The sequence below is a fragment of the Silurus aristotelis genome (assembly GCF_946808225.1).
Source record: "Silurus aristotelis genome assembly, chromosome: 12".
NCBI lineage: Eukaryota > Metazoa > Chordata > Actinopteri > Siluriformes > Siluridae > Silurus > Silurus aristotelis.
The window spans coordinates 23,480,120-23,498,327 of record NC_139585.1 but is presented as its reverse complement, the minus strand read 5'-3'; the positions used below and the strand labels follow the sequence as shown (position 1 = coordinate 23,498,327).

The following is an 18,208-nucleotide window of genomic DNA, read 5'->3' as shown; positions in this document are numbered from 1 at the left end:
GTGGCTTATGTAAACAGCCTGTCTGAACTTGTTTGTGTCGATAACATTGCTGACGGCTGATTCTCACGTGACCGCCGCTGTTATCCATACAAAGGGTACAAAGTTGAAAAGAACTACCAGGTCTGAGTGATGTGTTCCAAAGTTTACTGATATGGAGACAACAATGCACTGAACTACTCTGCATAATGACTTGAAAGGTGTCGGTTCTTTTTTTAATCCCAGGCCGTCATATTGCTCAATCTTAAAATCCAATGGCATACGTAGGCAACAAACTTAACTGCACTGTGACACCAGAACATCATACATTGCGTGTTTATATATATATATATATATATATATATATATATATATATATATATATATATATATATATATATATATATATATATAAAAACAGTGTGCTGGGAAACAAAGAGGAAAACTGAAAAGCTCCCACTGAAAAACAATAACAAGCAGGGAGATATGGGCATTGGAGGGTGAGATGTGGCCCAACCCTTTCCTGTAACTTATAGAGGAAAACATTATAGTAGTGTTTATCTACAAAACCAGACATATACATGTGTGCACATACCTATAAACATATACACTATATCAATATAGATTGATATAAAGTACATAAATTACAATTAAATAAACAGGAAAAGAGCAACAAAGAATAAATAAATATTCGAGAGCCATTCCCAGCTTGTAACAACCTGCAAGTGAACTATAGTAACATTAGAACTGAATAAATTCCAGCTATAACAATGATATGAATCAGGCTGATGTATAAAACTATATCCCCTTGTGACGGAGCAGCCTTGGTTCCTTGTGCGTACCTGCTGTTTCTGGGAAGAGTGATGGCGGGCAGGCCGTTAGAAACCGAGTAATGCACTAGCAGCAGCACCGAGAGCGAGACCAGCACGGCTGAGTTGATGACCACGGCCCCCCCGACAAAGCCAAACACAAACAGGAGCATGCAGCCGGGACTCATGTTCTTGACCGCAGGTTATGGGCCTCCCAACACCCCCTAAACCACCAAAACAATCCCATTAGCATCAGCAACGGCTGGCGATACACATCCGTCTACACGCCGGTGTGTGTGTGTGTGTGTGTGTGTGTGTGTGTGTGTGCGCGCACGTGTATGTGTGTCGCTCTGCAGCCTCTCAGTGCTGTGACATCATCCGCCCTGACACACACACAAACACAGTGCTAAGCGAAAAAGCGGCTTTGCAGCAGCTGCTCCTGCAGTTTCCTCTTTTTTGTCCCTGCACTGTGTCTCCTCCTGAAGGATTCTAACGGCAGCTCGGTGCTTGGAGCTTCTCCTCGCGCATTTCACACTGCGGTAGCATCAAAACGACCCGCACGCTCTCTGCTCACTGCTCTCTGAAAAGCTATTGGCTGGGAACAAACAGAAGAGCTCTGGGAGGGGGACTGTGGGAACAGGGACTTACAAATCATGTTCGGAGCACCGTTGTGATATTTACATCGGTGACTTGCACACACACATGGCTCACTACCCCCATCACACTTTCAATAACAAATTGTTTCTTTGATTTTTTTTAAAAAGGTTTTGGTACCCAAGAAACTTCTACAATAACAGTTTTATAAACCTGATCTCTGCATTAAAACACTGGCAAGCCTACAGGGAGAGGGGAGAACTTTCCAGAATCAAAATACGTCTATTGATCCCATAGGGGAAATTGTGTGGTTGCAGTTGCTCACAGTAAAAGATCAAAGTAAAGATAAACATATAAGAAAATATAAATAAATATACATGAATCTTTAAACGGGAATCCGCGACCCCTAGGAGGTCCGCGGAGGTACTGCAAGTGGTCCACTAAATAATGTTGAATCCCAAATAAGTTTTGCTTAAAAAAAAAACACACACACACACACACACAGGTATAAACATAAAAAATAAAATAATAAAAAAAAAAAAAAAAAAAAAATTTATTTTTACACTAAAGTTCTTTTAAAACTAAAGCTGACGTTCATGTAAACTTTTAATAGTCCATCAGACAGATTTATAGTTGTATTTTTCTTTTACTATTTAAATAAAAGACAGCTTTGAACAAATTGATAAATTGTGATTTTTATTGCAAAATATGTTGGTTATTATGCATAAATCTTTTTGAGAGATTTAAAAATATATGAAAATATACAGACAATTATGCATGTACAACAATTAATATTTCTAATTGTCTTAAAATAATATTACTTATAATAATGATATTACTAATATTATTGGGTTCTATTAATATCAGTGGCTATGTTTGACAAATTTTGTAAAAGGGGGTCTCTACCCTATGTCACCTAAGGGGTCCTTGACTTAAAAAACATTAAAGACCCCTGTTTAAAAGGTATATAGACAAAGATAGAGATTTGCCATTGCATAGTACAGATACACAGCAACAAAATGCAGTTTAGCATCAACCAGAAGTGCAAATAGTAGCAATTATGCAAACTGACAAGTGCAGATAAATATTTAAGCATATATACAGTATGTAATATATTATATATAATGGTACTTAAACTCCTCCACCTTCACCACCTCTTCTCCCTGCAGCCGCACCACTCCACTGCCCTCCCCGTCATTTACACACATGTACTCTGTCTTACTTCTACTGACTTTCATTCCCCTTCTCTCCAGCGCGTACCTCCACCTCTCCAAATCACAATATCATCCGCAAACATCATAGTCCATGGAGACTCCGGTCTGACCTCGTCCATCAACCTATCCATCACCACTGCAAACAGGAAAGAGCTCAGAGCCGATCCTTGATGCAGTCCAACCTCCACCTTAAACCAGTCTGTCGTTCCTACTGCACACTTTACTGCTGTCACACTGTCCTCATACATGTCCTGCACCACCCTCACATACTTCTCTGACACACCTGACATCCCCATACAATATCACAACTCCTCTCTCGGCACCCTGTCGTACACTTTCTCTAAATCCACAAACACACAATGCAATTCCTTCTGTCCTTCTCTATACTTCTCCATCAACATTCTCAAAGCAAATAAGGCGTCTGTGGTGCTCTTCCTCTGCATAAAACCATACTGTTGCTCACAGATGGTCACCTCTTCTCTCAGCCTGGCTTCCACTACTCTTTCCCATATCTTCATTGTGTGACTAATCAACTTAATTCCCCTGTAGTTCCTGCATACGCCTTTTCCTTGGCTTTTGCCACATCCCTCTTCACCTGCTGCCGCTTCTCCTTGTACTCCTGCCTACTTTTCTCATCACTCTTTCGATCCCAATTCTGTTTTGCCAACCTCTTTCCCCTTATGCTCTCCTGCACATCCTCATTCCACCACCACTGTCTCTTTGTCTTCCTTTCTATTTCCAGATGTCACACCAGGTACCTTTCTAGCCGTCTCCCTTATCATCCAGCACCTCTTCACCGTAGTTCCGGTACGGCGTCAGCAGCCACAGTGACACTGTGCTAACTCTAGTTTTCGTTTTATACCCCTGGCAGTGTTGTGTATGTTTTCAACTGTAATAATGATTAAAAAATTTGCTTAAAGTGCAGGGCAGTGAGTGGACACACGTGCAGCAAACTGAAAGCCCTGTACAGAAATGGTTCTATATAAATCATTTCAATCCCTAATTAAGGGCACTATTTAAGTGACCATACCAGTGCAATAATAAATAATAATAAAAAAAACTTCACTTTGTACATTATGAGAATGTGTTTAAGCGAGGGCATGAAAAAAAACCCTGTGATTTGTATTACAGCCAGAAATACCATCAGAGCTTCAGTTATATAAACTTAATCAACATGTTCCCTCATACAGCCAGATGTGTCATGGTTAAGCTCTGACCCTGTCCTACATTCCAGCAAATATGAAATGTGAAATGATTTGCATGCCATAAACTGAGACTGGTATGAGACAAAAGGCCACAAAGGTGTGCTACACTATGCTGCCAAAGGTTTGCGGACACCTGGTACGGTATGCCCATTTTTGAGCATCGCATTCGACATTTTGTCCATATTTACTCTTATAATTTCCTCCACTCTTCTGGGAAGATGTTCCACTAGATTTTGGACTGTGCTTCTGGAAGTTTGGAGTTCATCAGCCAACAAGGGTGTTAGTAAAGTCAGGTAACGATGTAGGTGAGTTGAGGAGGTCTGAGGTTCCAGTTCATTTCAAAGGTGGTCAGTGGGGTTGAGATAATCAGAGCTCTATAGCAGGCCACTTAGGTCTTCCTCAGCAAACCATGTAAGCCATAATCTTCATGGAGCTCAAAACCACATATAGCAGGAAGGGTCGGGTGTCCCAATACTTTTGTCCATAGAGTGTATTTGGGGCAGGGCTAATAACATAACAGCAAAGAAACCGAGTTCACCGCTGTGCATGAGCAGCCCCCTTTCCCTCCTCCTTTCACACTCTCAGTTTATTATAGCGCGAGTGTGTAAGCTGCTGCACTGCCCCACATCATTAATATCCACCGCCAGATTTTCTCAATCCGTCGATGCCTCCGCTTTTCCTCGCACTCCCTCTCCAACTATCCCACACATGACGGGGCTGAGACGCTGCTGACCCATATAACCCATGTCAGTGCGTCTCCAGAAACTCCGACTGTCACATGCATCACCGCAGTCTATTTATTGACATAGCAAACAAATCAGGAGATTAAATCGAAACAAAATTAGTTCTTCGTTCCTATGCTAATTACCCCCTGGAAGAACGATTCCGCTCTCCCTGCTACAGCAGAAAGACCCAACCCACCCTGGACACCATCTGTTCGACCTTCTACCCTCAGGTAGGCACTTCAGGTCCGTCCCATCACGCACGAATGGGCTCTGGAACAGTTTTTAACCAAAAGCCATTTGGGAACTGAATAACAAGACGCACTATAGGTGAATGCTCCGAATTATTGGCAATACACACACTTATACACCTCACAGAATTTCTACATCGTATTTATTTATTCCAACTGCATCTGAATAAAGACTTTGAATGTGCAATACCTTAATGTTTTAGGATCACTTATACAGGTAGTCGTCGACTTACGACCTATGCAACTTACGACCATTCGCTAGCCGTGGCGTACGACAGTAAGAAACAAAATGGTGTAGAGATGATACAAATGGCATAAAATGAACAAAGAAAATGATTATATACAGTATACTAATAATGGAAACAAATTATGATAAAATACTACTTTTTTTATAACATCATTTCACAGTACTGTACATATAGCCTACTCTACTTACGACCAAATCGTGTTACGATCAGTCTGTCGGAACCAATCGTGGTCGTAAGTCGACGACTACCTGTACTTACAGTGAGAAAAATAAGTATTTGAACACCCTGCTCTTTTGCAAGTTCTCCCACTTAGAAATCATGGAGGGGTCTGAAATTGTCATCGTAGGTGCATGTCCACTGTGAGAGACATAATCTAAAAAAAAAAAATCCAGAAATTACAATATATGATTTTTAAACTATTTATTTTTATGATACAGCTGCAAATAAGTATTTGAACACCTGAGAAAGTCAATGTTAATATTTGGTACAGTAGCTTTTGTTTGCAATTACAGAGGTCAAACGTTTCCTGTAGTTTTTCACCAGGTTTGCACACACTGCAGGAGGGGTTTTGGCCCACTCCTCCACACAGATCTTCTCTAGATCAGTCAGGTTTCTGGCCTGTCGCTGAGAAACACGAAGTTTGAGCTCCCTCCAAAGATTCTCTATTGGGTTTAGGTCTGGTGACTGGCTAGGCCACGGCAGAACCTTGATATGCTTCTTACAGAGCGACTCCTTGGTTATCCTGGCTGTGTGCTTCGAGTCATTGTCATGTTGGAAGACCCAGCCTCGACCCATCTTCAATGCTCTAACAGAGGGAAGGAGGTTGTTCCCCAAAATCTCGCAATACATGGCCCTGGTCATCCTCTCCTTAATACAGTGCAGTCGCCCTGTCCCATGTGCAGAAAAACACCCCCAAAGCATGATGCTACCACCCCCATGCTTCACAGTAGGGATGGTGTTCTTGGGATGGTACTCATCATTCTTCTTCCTCCAAACACGTTTAGTGGAATTATGACCCAAAAGTTCGATTTTGGTCTCATCTGACCACATGACTTTCTCCCATGACTCCTCTGGATCATCCAAATGGTCATTGGCAAACTTAAGACGTGCCTGGACATGTCCTGGTTTAAGCCGGGGAACCTTCCGTGCCATGCATGATTTCAAACCATGATGTCTTAGTGTATTACCAACAGTAACCTTGGAAACGGTGGTCCCAGCTCTTTTCAGGTCATTGACCAGCTCCTCCCGTGTAGTTCTGGGCTGATTTCTCACCTTCCTTAGGATCATTGAGACCCCACGAGGTGAGATCTTGCATGGAGCCCCAGTCCGAGGGAGATTGACAGTCATGTTTAGCTTCTTCCATTTTCTAATGATTGCTCCAACAGTGGACCTTTTTTCACCAAGCTGCTTGGCAATTTCCCTGTAGCCCTTTCCAGCCTTGTGGAGGTGTACAATTTTGTCTCTAGTGTCTTTGGACAGCTCTTTGGTCTTGGCCATGTTAGTAGTTGGATTCTTACTGATTGTATGGGGTGGACAGGTGTCTTTATGCAGCTAACGACCTCAAACAGGTGCATCTAATTTAGGATAATAAATGTAGTGGAGGTGGACATTTTAAAGGCAGAATAACAGGTCTTTGAGGGTCAGAATTCTAGCTGATAGACAAAATACTTATTTGCAGCTGTATCATACAAATATATAGTTAAAAAACCATATATTGTGATTTCTGAAATTTTTTTTTTTAGATTATGTCTCTCACAGTGGACATGCACCTACGATGACAATTTCAGACCCCTCCATGATTTCTAAGTGGGAGAACTTGAAACTCGAAATGAGTTTCTTGGCCGAAACTGAAAACCGAAACAAATTATGCCAATTATTATTACCATTGCATTTATGGCTATGACTGTGTACAAACCTTAGTAAAATCAAGGCATTTAAATTTCATGAATTAATAAAGTTTTAAAGAATAAATCAATTATAAATTATGAAAATGTTTATTTATAGCACATTGCAACAATGCACAAGATAAAATAAATTAAAATTTAAACTTAAATGTTTAACTTAAATGCACTCATGTGTACATTAAATAATAAATGTTCAGGCCCTCTGGCCTGCTGAAAGGTTGTAAAATTAAATATGTTCTTTCATAAAAACAAAGTGCATTCAGAACAAGTGCAACTGCTTAAAGATACAAACAATATCACTGGGAAACTTCCTGCCTTTTCAAAAACGTCTGCCACAGACAGAGTGCGCAAGTTCGGAGGGGTTTTGCTTTTCTGTGCCGCGTTTCTCTCATATTCAGCATAGCAATTGGGATGTTTGGATTTCAGGTGATAAATTAAACCCGACGTGGAGAAAGTCTTTGCAGACGCACCCCCTCTTGAAATTTCGGCATTATATGTTTTGCAAACCGCTATCGAATATTCGGTGCATCCCATTCATCCATCTATCTATCTGCCTATCTATCTATCTGCCTATCCATTTATCTATCCATCTATCTATCTGCCTATCCACCTATCTATCTGCCTATCCACCTATTTGCCTATCCACCCTTAATCCATCCATCCATCCATCCATCCGTCTATCCACTTGCCTATCCATCCATCCGTCCATCCAGCCGTCTATTTATCTATCTATTCATCTATCCGTCTATCCACCTATTTGCCCATCTATCCTCCATCCATCCATCCATCTATCCACCTATTTGCCCATCTATCCTCCATCCATCCATCCATCCATCCATCTATCTATCTGCCTATCCACCTATTTGCCTATCCACCCTCAATCCATCCATCCATGCATCCATCCGCCTATCCATGCATCCATCCGCCTATCCATCCATCTATCTGCCTATCCATCCATCTATCTGCCTATCCATCCATCTATCTGCCTATCCATCCATCTATCTGCCTATCCATCCATCTATCTGCCTATTTGCCTATACACCTATTTGCCTATCCACCCTCAATCCATCCATCCATCCATCCATCCGTCTATCCATCTATCTACTTGCCTATCCATCCATCCGTCCATCCAGCTGTCTATTTATCTATCTATCCGTCTATCCACCTATTTGCCTATCTATCTATTTGCCCATCTATCCTCCATCCATCTATCTATCTGCCTATCTATCTATCTGCCTATCTATCTATCTGCCTATCTATCTATCTGCCTATCTAGCTATCTGCCTATCTAGCTATCTGCCTATCTAGCTATCTGCCTATCTAGCTATCTGCCTATCCACCCTCAATCCATCCATCCATCCATCCATCCATCCATCCATCCATCCATCCGTCTATCCATCTATCTATTCGCCTATCCATCCGTCCATCCATCCGTCCATCCAGCAGTCCATCCAGCCGTCCATCCAGCCGTCCATCTATCGATCTATCGATCTTCCCATCTGCCTATCCACCCTCAATCCATCCATCCATCCATCCATCATCTATCTATCCATCCATCCATCTGTCTCGGTCTATCCATCTATCCACCTATTTGCCTATCTATCTATTTGCCCATCTATCCTCCATCCATCTATCTATCTGCCTATCTATCTATCTGCCTATCTATCTATCTGCCTATCCACCCTCAATCCATCCATCCATCCATCTATCCATCCGTCTATCCATCTATCTATTCGCCTATCCATCCGTCCATCCAGCCGTCCATCCAGCCGTCCATCCAGCCGTCCATCCAGCCGTCCATCCAGCCGTCCATCCAGCCGTCCATCTATCGATCTATCGATCTTCCCATCTGCCTATCCACCCTCAATCCATCCATCCATCATCTATCTATCCATCCATCCATCTGTCTCGGTCTATCCATCTATCCACCTATTTGCCTATCTATCTATCCATCCATCCATCCATCCGTCTATCCATCCATCTATCTGTCTATCCATCTATTTGCCTAGCTATCTATTATTCTATCCTCCCTCCCATCCGTCCATCCATCTGCCTATCTATCTATCCATCTATATATTTATATCAGTAGAGAAGGTGAATTTAAATCATAGCAGAATTGTACCTGAAAATACACAACACTGATGTGTTTCAGAGAGACACACATGAGAGGCGCGAGATAAAAGCCGATCAGTGACGAAAAAGGTCAGTGAATTCGCGCTCACCTGTGTCTGCTGGAAGTGCTCGTGTCCGTGGCTTCCCCCCCTGTCTGCTGCAGCATTTTGGTACGCTCCAAATGCTCCATGTAACTGTGGATCATCTGCAAAAAACGGCAAAATGACGATCAAGCCTGGTTTGGATTGGACAGGGGATGTGTGTGCGTGTGCATTCTGAATATTCACCGGGAAATACACAGTGTACCACATGGCAATATACGAGATGAGGACATGTACGGGCACTACAGCATGTGCACAAGGCATTAAGGGTGTGTAGGATTCACCGGTTTGATCGGCATAAAAGTTAACGACGCGATACGCCGATTTAAAAAATTGTGCATGAATCGGATCGCACTGCATCGTATCAGGGCAGAATCGAATCACACGGCATCGGTAGCGGCTTCATATGTATCTTTAACCTATCGTAGGTTAGGCATCGAGATGCAAATCGCATCGGCCTCAGTCACGGAGATGCACATCCCTAATACAAGGCACTAATGATTGTTTTATAGAACTGTATTACATTTATCAGCTTCAACATTATAGACAAATATTTCCTTCAAACCTAATCATCACACGTACAATAAAAATCTTAAAAATGACAGACAGACACACACACACTCCTCACCTCTGTGTGCCGATGATGGAGGGCATTGTACTCTTTCTTTAGTTCCGATTCTCGTTCCTCCAACCTGCCGACTAAACGACAGAGACGTTAGTCTCCATTAGTCACTAATTAAACACCTTTTATTATCTATTAGACAATGTTAGGAATTTAAATACAATAAATAGAAAAGAAAAAAAAAAACACACGTGTGGACACCTGACCATGATCTTTGTATGTGCTTTATTTATTTTTATTTTTTATGTCCCATTCCACATTTAATACAGATTTCCTGTTAAAATAGCATCCATTCTTCTGAGACGAATTCCACTAGACCCCAGAATGTGCCACAGGGGTGTTAGTAAGACCGTTATGATTATTAAATATCCGAACAATCGCAATTGTTTGGCATAACCGCAGTCGTTTTGGCCGGCCGCAATTATTAGCCACAAGGGGGCGCTTGTAGCACCTGCAGCACCCTACTTGTCCATGTTGACATGCCAGTGTTTCTTTGCTGTAATCTACCAAGTCATTAAGGAGCAGAAGCAGCCTTGTTCGGATGTGTTACATTTATGGCCTGTTCTGTTAAGGTCCTAGTTGTTATTGTTTTGTTATTTACTGAATTTCTTTATTCAGAAAATGTGAATATGGTTTGATTTGGAATCTACAGTCTTTTCTTATGGTCACTGTATTGTGACTTGTTATGTACATAATTTTCATATTTCTGAAAGATACAGTAAACAGTATATTATTCACCAAACAGCCAATAAATTGTCAATCTCAATTACTTATTTGACAATTAATCGTCACCCAAAATTCAGGTACTGAATGAGGAGGTCTGGGGGGTGCAGTCAGCATTCCAATTCATCCCAAAGGTGTTCAGTAGGTTTAAAGTCAGAGTTTTAAGGCAGACCACTCAAGATCTTCTACTCCAGTTCATGTAAACCAGAGATTGAGATTGCTTTGGGCACAGGGACATGGTCATGCTGGAACAGGTTTGGATTAAACCAAATGAATATTTAGCATTAAATGAAGCGAGTCCTCCTGGGTATAGTTACATACACCAACCCAGTCTAAATGGCAGAGGAGGCGGAGTCGCAGCTATTTATAATAATAATCTAAGCGTCACACAAAAGACTAAACACAAATGTAAAACATTTGAAGTTCTTTACACCAGCATAAAATATTCAGTGTCTGAAAGCAGGTCCAGTCAGACAATTCCACTCATTATTATTTATAGACCCAACCCAGCCATTAGGGGGGCACAAGCCAGTGCACTCTTAGTGCCGGTCCCAAGCCCGGGTAAATGGGGAGGGTTGCGTTAGGAAGGGCATCCAGCGTAAAACATGTGCCAAATCAAATATGCGGATCACAAATGAGAATTTCATACCGGATCGGTCGAGGCCCGGGTTAACAACGACCGCCACAGGTATCGTTAGCCGACAGGGTACCGGTGGAAATTGGGCTACTGTTGGCCGAAGGAGGAGAAGGAGAGGAGGAAGACGTCTACAGAGACGGCAGGAAAAGGAGCAGTGTAGGAGAGTAGAGGTTCGGGTTGGTACTTTAAATGTTGGTACTATGACGGGTAAAGGGAGAGAGATAGCTGATATGATGGAGAGGAGAAAGGTAGATATGCTGTGTGTTCAGGAGACCAAGTGGAAAGGGAGTAAGGCCAGGAACATTGGAGGTGGATTTAAACTGTTTTATCATGGTGTGGATGGAAAGAGAAATGGTGTAGGGGTGATTCTGAAGGAAGAGTACAGTAAGAGTGTAGTGGAGGTGAAGAGAGTTTCTGATAGGGTGATGATCGTGAAGGTGGAGGTTGAAGGGATGATGATAAATGTCATCAGTGCCTATGCTCCACAAGTTGGCTGTGAGATGGAGGAGAAGGAAAGATTCTGGAGTGAATTAGATGAAGTGGTAGATGGTGTACCTAGGAAAGAACGATTGGTGATTGGGGCAGACTTTAATGGGCATGTAGGTGAAGGGAACAGAGGTGATGAGGAGGTGATGGGTAGGTATGGTTTTAAGGAGAGGAATGTGGAAGGGCAGATGGTGGTAGATTTTGCAAAAAGGATGGAAATGGCAGTGGTGAACACGTATTTTAAGAAGAAGGAGGATCATAGGGTGACGTATAAGAGTGGAGGAAGGTGCACACAGGTGGATTATGTTCTGTGTAGGAGATGCAACCTGAAGGAGATTGTAGACTGTAAGGTGTTGGCGGGGGACAGTGTAGCTAGACAGCATCGGATGGTGGTCTGTAGGATGGTTTTGGAGGCGAAGAAGAAGAGGAGGAAAGTAAGGATTGAAAGAAGAATAAGATGGTGGAAACTGAAGGATGAAGAGTGTGGTGTGAGGTTCAGGGAAGAGGTCAGACAGGGGCTTGGTGGTGGTGAAGAGGTGCCGGATGATTGGGCAACTACTGCAGGAGTGATGAGGAAGGCAGCTAGAAAAGTACTTGGTGTGACATCTGGAAATAGAAAGCAAGACAAGGAGACGTGGTGGTGGAATGAGGAAGTGCAGGAGAGCATTAAGGGAAAGAGGTTGGCAAAACAGAAGTGGGATCGACAGAGTGATGAGAAAAGTAGGCAGGAGTACAAGGAGATGCGGCAGCAGGTAAAAAGGGATGTGGCGAAAGCCAAGGAAAAGGCATATGAGGAGCTGTATAAGAGGTTGGACACTAAGGAAGGAGAAAAGGATTTATACCGATTGGCCAGGCAGAGGGACCGAGCTGGGAAGGATGTACTGCAAGTTAGAGCAATAAAGGATGGAGAGGGAAATGTGTTGACTAGTGAGGAGAGTGTGTTGAGAAGATGGAGGGAGTATTTTGAGCAGCTGATGAATGAGGAAAATCAGAGAGAGAGAAGATTGGAGGATGTGGAGTTGGTGAAGCAGGATGTAGATAGGATTAGTAAGGAGGAAGTGAGAGCAGCGATTAAGAGGATGAAGAATGGAAAGTCGGTTGGACCAGATGACATACCGGTAGAAGCGTGGAGATGTTTAGGAGAGATGGCAGTGGAGTTTTTAACCAGATTGTTTAACAGAATTCTGGAAGGGGAGAGGATGCCTGAGGAATGGAGAAGGAGTGTGCTGGTACCGATCTTTAAGCATAAGGGAGATGTGCAGACCTGCAGTAACTACAGGGGAATTAAGTTGATCAGTCACACCATGAAGTTATGGGAAAGAGTAGTGGAAGCTAGGCTGAGAGAAGAGGTGACCATCTGTGAGCAACAGTATGGTTTCATGCCGAGGAAGAGCACCACAGATGCCTTATTTGCTTTGAGGATGTTGATGGAGAAGTATAGAGAAGGACAGAAGGAGCTGCATTGTGTATTTGTGGATTTAGAGAAAGCGTACGACAGGGTACCGAGAGAGGAGTTGTGGTATTGTATGAGGAAGTCAGGTGTGTCAGAGAAGTATGTGAGGGTGGTGCAGGACATGTATGAGGACAGTGTGACGGCAGTGAAGTGTGCAGTAGGTACGACAGACTGGTTCAGGGTGAAGGTTGGACTGCATCAAGGATCGGCCCTGAGCCCTTTCCTGTTTGCAGTGGTGATGGACAGGTTGACGGACGAGGTCAGACAGGAGTCTCCCTGGACTATGATGTTTGCAGATGATATTGTGATTTGTGGTGAGAGTAGAGAGCAGGTTGAGAAGAGCCTGGAGAGGTGGAGATATGCGCTTGAGAGAAGGGGAATGAAAGTCAGTAGGAGTAAGACAGAGTACATGTGTGTGAATGAGAGGGAGGGCAGTGGAGTGATGCGGTTGCAGGGAGAAGAGGTGGAGAAGGTGGAGGAGTTCAGGTACCTGGGGTCAACAGTGCAAAGTAATGGAGAGTGTGTTAGAGAAGTAAAGAAAAGAGTGCAGGCAGGGTGGAGTGGGTGGAGAAGAGTGACAGGAGTGATTTGTGATAGTAGGGTATCTGCAAGAATGAAAGGGAAAGTTTATAGGACTGTGGTGAGACCTGCGATGTTGTATGGATTAGAGACAGTGGCATTGAGTAAAAGACAGGAGGTGGAGCTGGAGGTAGCAGAGCTGAAAATGTTAAGGTTTTCGTTGGGAGTGACGAGGATGGACAAGATTAGAAATGAGTTTATTAGAGGGACAGCACATGTAGGATGTTTTGGTGACAAGGTGAGGGAGGCGAGATTGAGATGGTTTGGACATGTGCAGAGAAGGGACATGAATTATATTGGTAGAAAAATGCTGAAGATGGAGCCACCAGGTAGGAGGAAAAGAGGAAGGCCAAGGAGGAGGTTCATGGATGTGGTGAGGGAAGACATGCAGGTAGTTGGTGTGAAAGAGGCAGATGTAGAGGACAGGGTGGTATGGAGACGGATGATCCGCTGTGGCGACCCCTAATGGGAGCAGCCGAAAGAAGAAGAAGATTATTTATAGACCCCCAGGGCCCTACTCTGATTTTCTCATAGAATTTGCAGAGTTCATCACAAATTTAGTTACTTCTCAAAGCATTAATTGTTGGTGATTTTAACATTCATTTTGATCATCAGGAAGACTCCTTAAGAGCAGCTGTTGTGTCCATTCTAGATTCAGTTGGAATTAATCAGAATGTTATAGGACCCACTCATAGTGGTGGACACACTCTCGATTTGTTGTTAACATTTGGATTAAAAATAAAAAACGTAGTCATAATTCCACAGTCTGAAGCTATTTCAGACCATTATCTCATCTCTTTTAAAATTTGCCTCAGTCATTGCATTACTACTTCACCACGTTATCGTGTTAAGCGTACTTTCACGTCAGCTACAGCAGCGCGTTTTATTAACAATCTTCCAGAAATTACGATATTAGATAGATCTCCGTCTGACCCTGCAGAGCTCGACTGGGCCACTGAACACCTAGAATCAACATTACGTTATACCCTAGATGATGTAGCTCCCCTTAAGACCAAAATGATCAGGGAGAAAAAATTAGCACAGTGGTATAATGATCATACACGCACCTTAAAACAGACCACTCGAAAATTAGAACGTAAATGGCGTCAAACAAAATTAACATTATTTCAAATAGCATGGAAGGGGAGCCTCCTAATTTATAGAAAATCTCTTAGTGCTGCTAGATCAGCATATTTCTCCACCCTCATAGAAAATAACAAGCATAATCCTAGATTTTTATTCAGCACGGTAGCAAAATTAACAGGGAATAAAAGCACTGCACTCACATGCACACCATCATTAGGTACTAATGATTTCATGAACTTTTTTAATAATAAAATTGAAAACATCAGGCAAAAAATCCAGACGGTTAATATAAAGCCAAATTATTTTACAAGTAACCCTGTAGACAGCAGTGTAATTATAACAGACAATCAATTACAAAGTTTTACTCCTATTCACGAGAATGACTTAATTTCATTAATTTCCTCATCAAAATCATCAACCTGCATTTTCGATCCCTTGCCTACAAGTTTCTTTAAACAGATCATTCCAGAGGTAATTGAACCTGTTTTAAAAATAATAAACTCTTCCATTAGCACTGGTTTTGTACCAAAATCCTTCAAACTGGCAGTTATCCACCCCCTAATTAAGAAACCTGACCGTGACCCATGTCAGCTGTCCAACTACAGACCAATATCAAATCTCCCCTTCATAGCCAAAATTTTGGAAAAGGTTGTAGCACAGCAGTTATGCTCACACCTACTTATGAATAATATTTTTGAAATGTATCAGTCAGGATTTCGGCCTCATCATAGCACAGAGACGGCGCTAGTTAAGGTGGTAAATGACCTGTTATTGGCCTCTGATCAGGGTTTTGTCTCCTTACTTGTTTTGCTCGACCTTAGTGCAGCTTTTGACACCATTGATCACACTATACTACTTGCTAGACTTGAGAACGTTGTTGGAATAAAGGGAACGGCTCTCTCTTGGCTCAGGTCTTATTTGACTGATCGCTATCAGTTTGTTGATGTTAATGGCGAGTTCTCCACACTCTCTGAGGTAAAGTTTGGTGTTCCTCAAGGATCTGTCTTAGGCCCTCTGCTTTTCTCTTTATATATGCTGCCTCTTGGAGAAATTATTCATAAACATGGTATTAGATTCCATTGCTATGCTGATGATACACAGCTGTATATTTCAGCAAAGCCAGATGAGAGAGATCAGCTTAACAATGTTGAAAAATGTGTAAAGGACATTAGACAGTGGATGCTCGATAACTTTCTTCTGCTAAACTCAGATAAGACGGAAGTACTTTTACTAGGACCACATGCAGCTAGAAGCAAACTTTCCGATTACCTAGCATCTCTGGATGGTGTTTCTGTTTCAGCGTGTACGGCTGTCAAAGACCTTGGTGTGATTATTGACCCGAATCTTTCCTTTGAGGCTCACGTGAATAATATTACCAGGATCGCCTTCTTTCACCTTAGAAATATTGCTAAAATTAGAAATATGATGTCGTTACAGGATGCAGAAAAACTAGTTCATGCTTTTGTTACTTCTAGATTAGACTACTGTAACGCTTTACTGTCTGGGTGTGCGAGTAGGTGCATAAATAAGCTTCAGTTAGTACAGAATGCAGCAGCAAGGGTCCTCACTAGATCTAGGAAATATGACCACATCACCCCTGTATTAATCAGTCTACACTGGCTCCCAATCAAATCTCGCATTGATTATAAAATACTACTACTGACATATAAAGCACTTAATGGTCTCGCACCACCGTATCTGAGTGAACTTCTGTACCAGTATGATCCTCCACGCCTACTTAGATCAAAAGGTGCTGGCTATCTGTTGGTTCCTCCAATAATGAAGATTACAGCAGGGGGCAGATCTTTCTCTTATAAAGCCCCGCAGTTATGGAACAGCCTTCCTATCAGTGTTCGGGACTCAGACACAGTCTCAGTGTTCAAGTCGAGGTTGAAAACATATTTATTCAGTCAAGCCTTTAATCAGTAGATTTTTCTCAGGTAAAGGCTCAGATCTGGAGGGAACATTGATATAGAGTGTTTGGTGAACTGGGATATTTGTACGCTGTCGTCCCCTCACATTCACGTGTTCACTCAGGTTTGTTGATGGTGGTGTGGTGGGCCGTCTCTTATCCCAGAGATCCCTCATGTCTGTGTTGCCTTCTGGTTCTCCCTTTTAGTTATGCTGCCATAGCGAGTCTTGCCGGAGTCCAAACTGCACAGTGACTTTAACTCTCATGCAACAATAGGTACACTTAATAATCCATATCCTTCTCTTCCTGTCACCCTCTTCTCTCTCTCTCTCTCTCTCTCTCTCTCTCTCTCTCTCTCTCTCTCTCTCAGTCGAGTTAAACATGCTCCTGAGGCTCCAGTGACCACTGTTCCTGCCCCTCTCCCCCCCGTGGATCTTCCCACTTCATCCAGGCCTGCCTGGATTGGACTGTAGTTGATGTCAACAGTCTCCTACACTGACTCAGAAATACACTTCGCTTTTGATCATCATCACTGCACCCCGCAACATTGTATACCTGCCACAAATGGACATTTGGTGTAACCCAGATGAGGATGGGTTCCCTCTTGAGTCTGGTTCCTCTCAAGGTTTCTTCCTTATGCCATCTCGGGGAGTTTTTCCTTGCCACAGTCGCCAGTCGCCACCGGCTTGCTCATCAGGGACAAACTTACTCATAAAGAACATATTCATTTTTAATCACCGCATTATCTGTGTAAAGCTGCTTTGAGACAATGTTCATTGTTAAAAGCGCTATACAAATAAAAATGAAATGAATTGAATTGAATTGAATTGAAAAGTCAGGTGTCTCAATACTTTTGTCCATGAAAAGGATTTATGAGGAGTGAATCCAAATCCAACCTTGAGTTTGGGATTAAAATGCAATAACGATAATCGGCCACAAGAGGTCAGCACAATACAATTCATGAGGAACGAAGTTCAAGCAGACATCAGGATAGAAACAAAAGGTCAAAAGGACAAAAGGCATATCGCAATAATATACTGGAAGCGCCGTAGTACGGTGTGGGAAGTTACAGCACAACACGGGCCAGAATCTGACACTGAAAGCTTTAAATCATGAGTTATAAATCATGAGCTTTAAGCTTTATATGATCAGTACAAACCTGACAAGTACATGTACAGTCCATATAACACAACTTTCGTATTCGTATGAAAACGTATTAGTTTTTTTTACCAAAAACCCATCAACTTAAAAATTACATAATTTGTATGTACATAATTACATACTGATGATTATTCCTATAAGTAAACATTAAAATAAATAAATAAATAAATAAACCACTATTTGACAGAAAAATGCATCAGCAAAAAGTCAGATGTCCCAATACTTTTATCCATAAAGTGCATTAAGGTTTGACGTGATCACTGCTTTCTACATGTACGTCAAGTTCTTCGGGAACTCCCCTTTCCGTGCCTTTTCTCATATATAGAAATGTGCGACGGTTTTTACGTGGGAATGTGCCGCAAAACACTGGCATGGAAAATGAAACGCAACTGGCTTATTTTAGCAATTTAATT

General features: G+C 42.3%; 1 protein-coding gene across 12 annotated transcripts in view; it reads right to left on the bottom strand.

Moving 5' to 3' along the window:
* spag9b (sperm associated antigen 9b) overlaps nt 1–18,208 on the bottom strand; it is a 64,765-nt gene that overhangs the window by 30,691 nt on the left and 15,866 nt on the right. For 6 of the 12 annotated variants that reach the window (XM_083556900.1, XM_083556899.1, XM_083556892.1 and 3 more), the window contains exons 3-4: nt 9,765–9,835; nt 9,146–9,240 (exon numbers count right to left, since the gene is read on the bottom strand). In XM_083556900.1, coding sequence (XP_083413026.1) covers nt 9,146–9,240; nt 9,765–9,835 — 166 coding nt within the window. Of the gene's footprint in view, nt 1–818; nt 1,357–9,145; nt 9,241–9,764; nt 9,836–18,208 lie in introns of those variants that run through there. The other 6 variants (XM_083556894.1, XM_083556895.1, XM_083556902.1 and 3 more) reach the window with 4 other exon arrangements.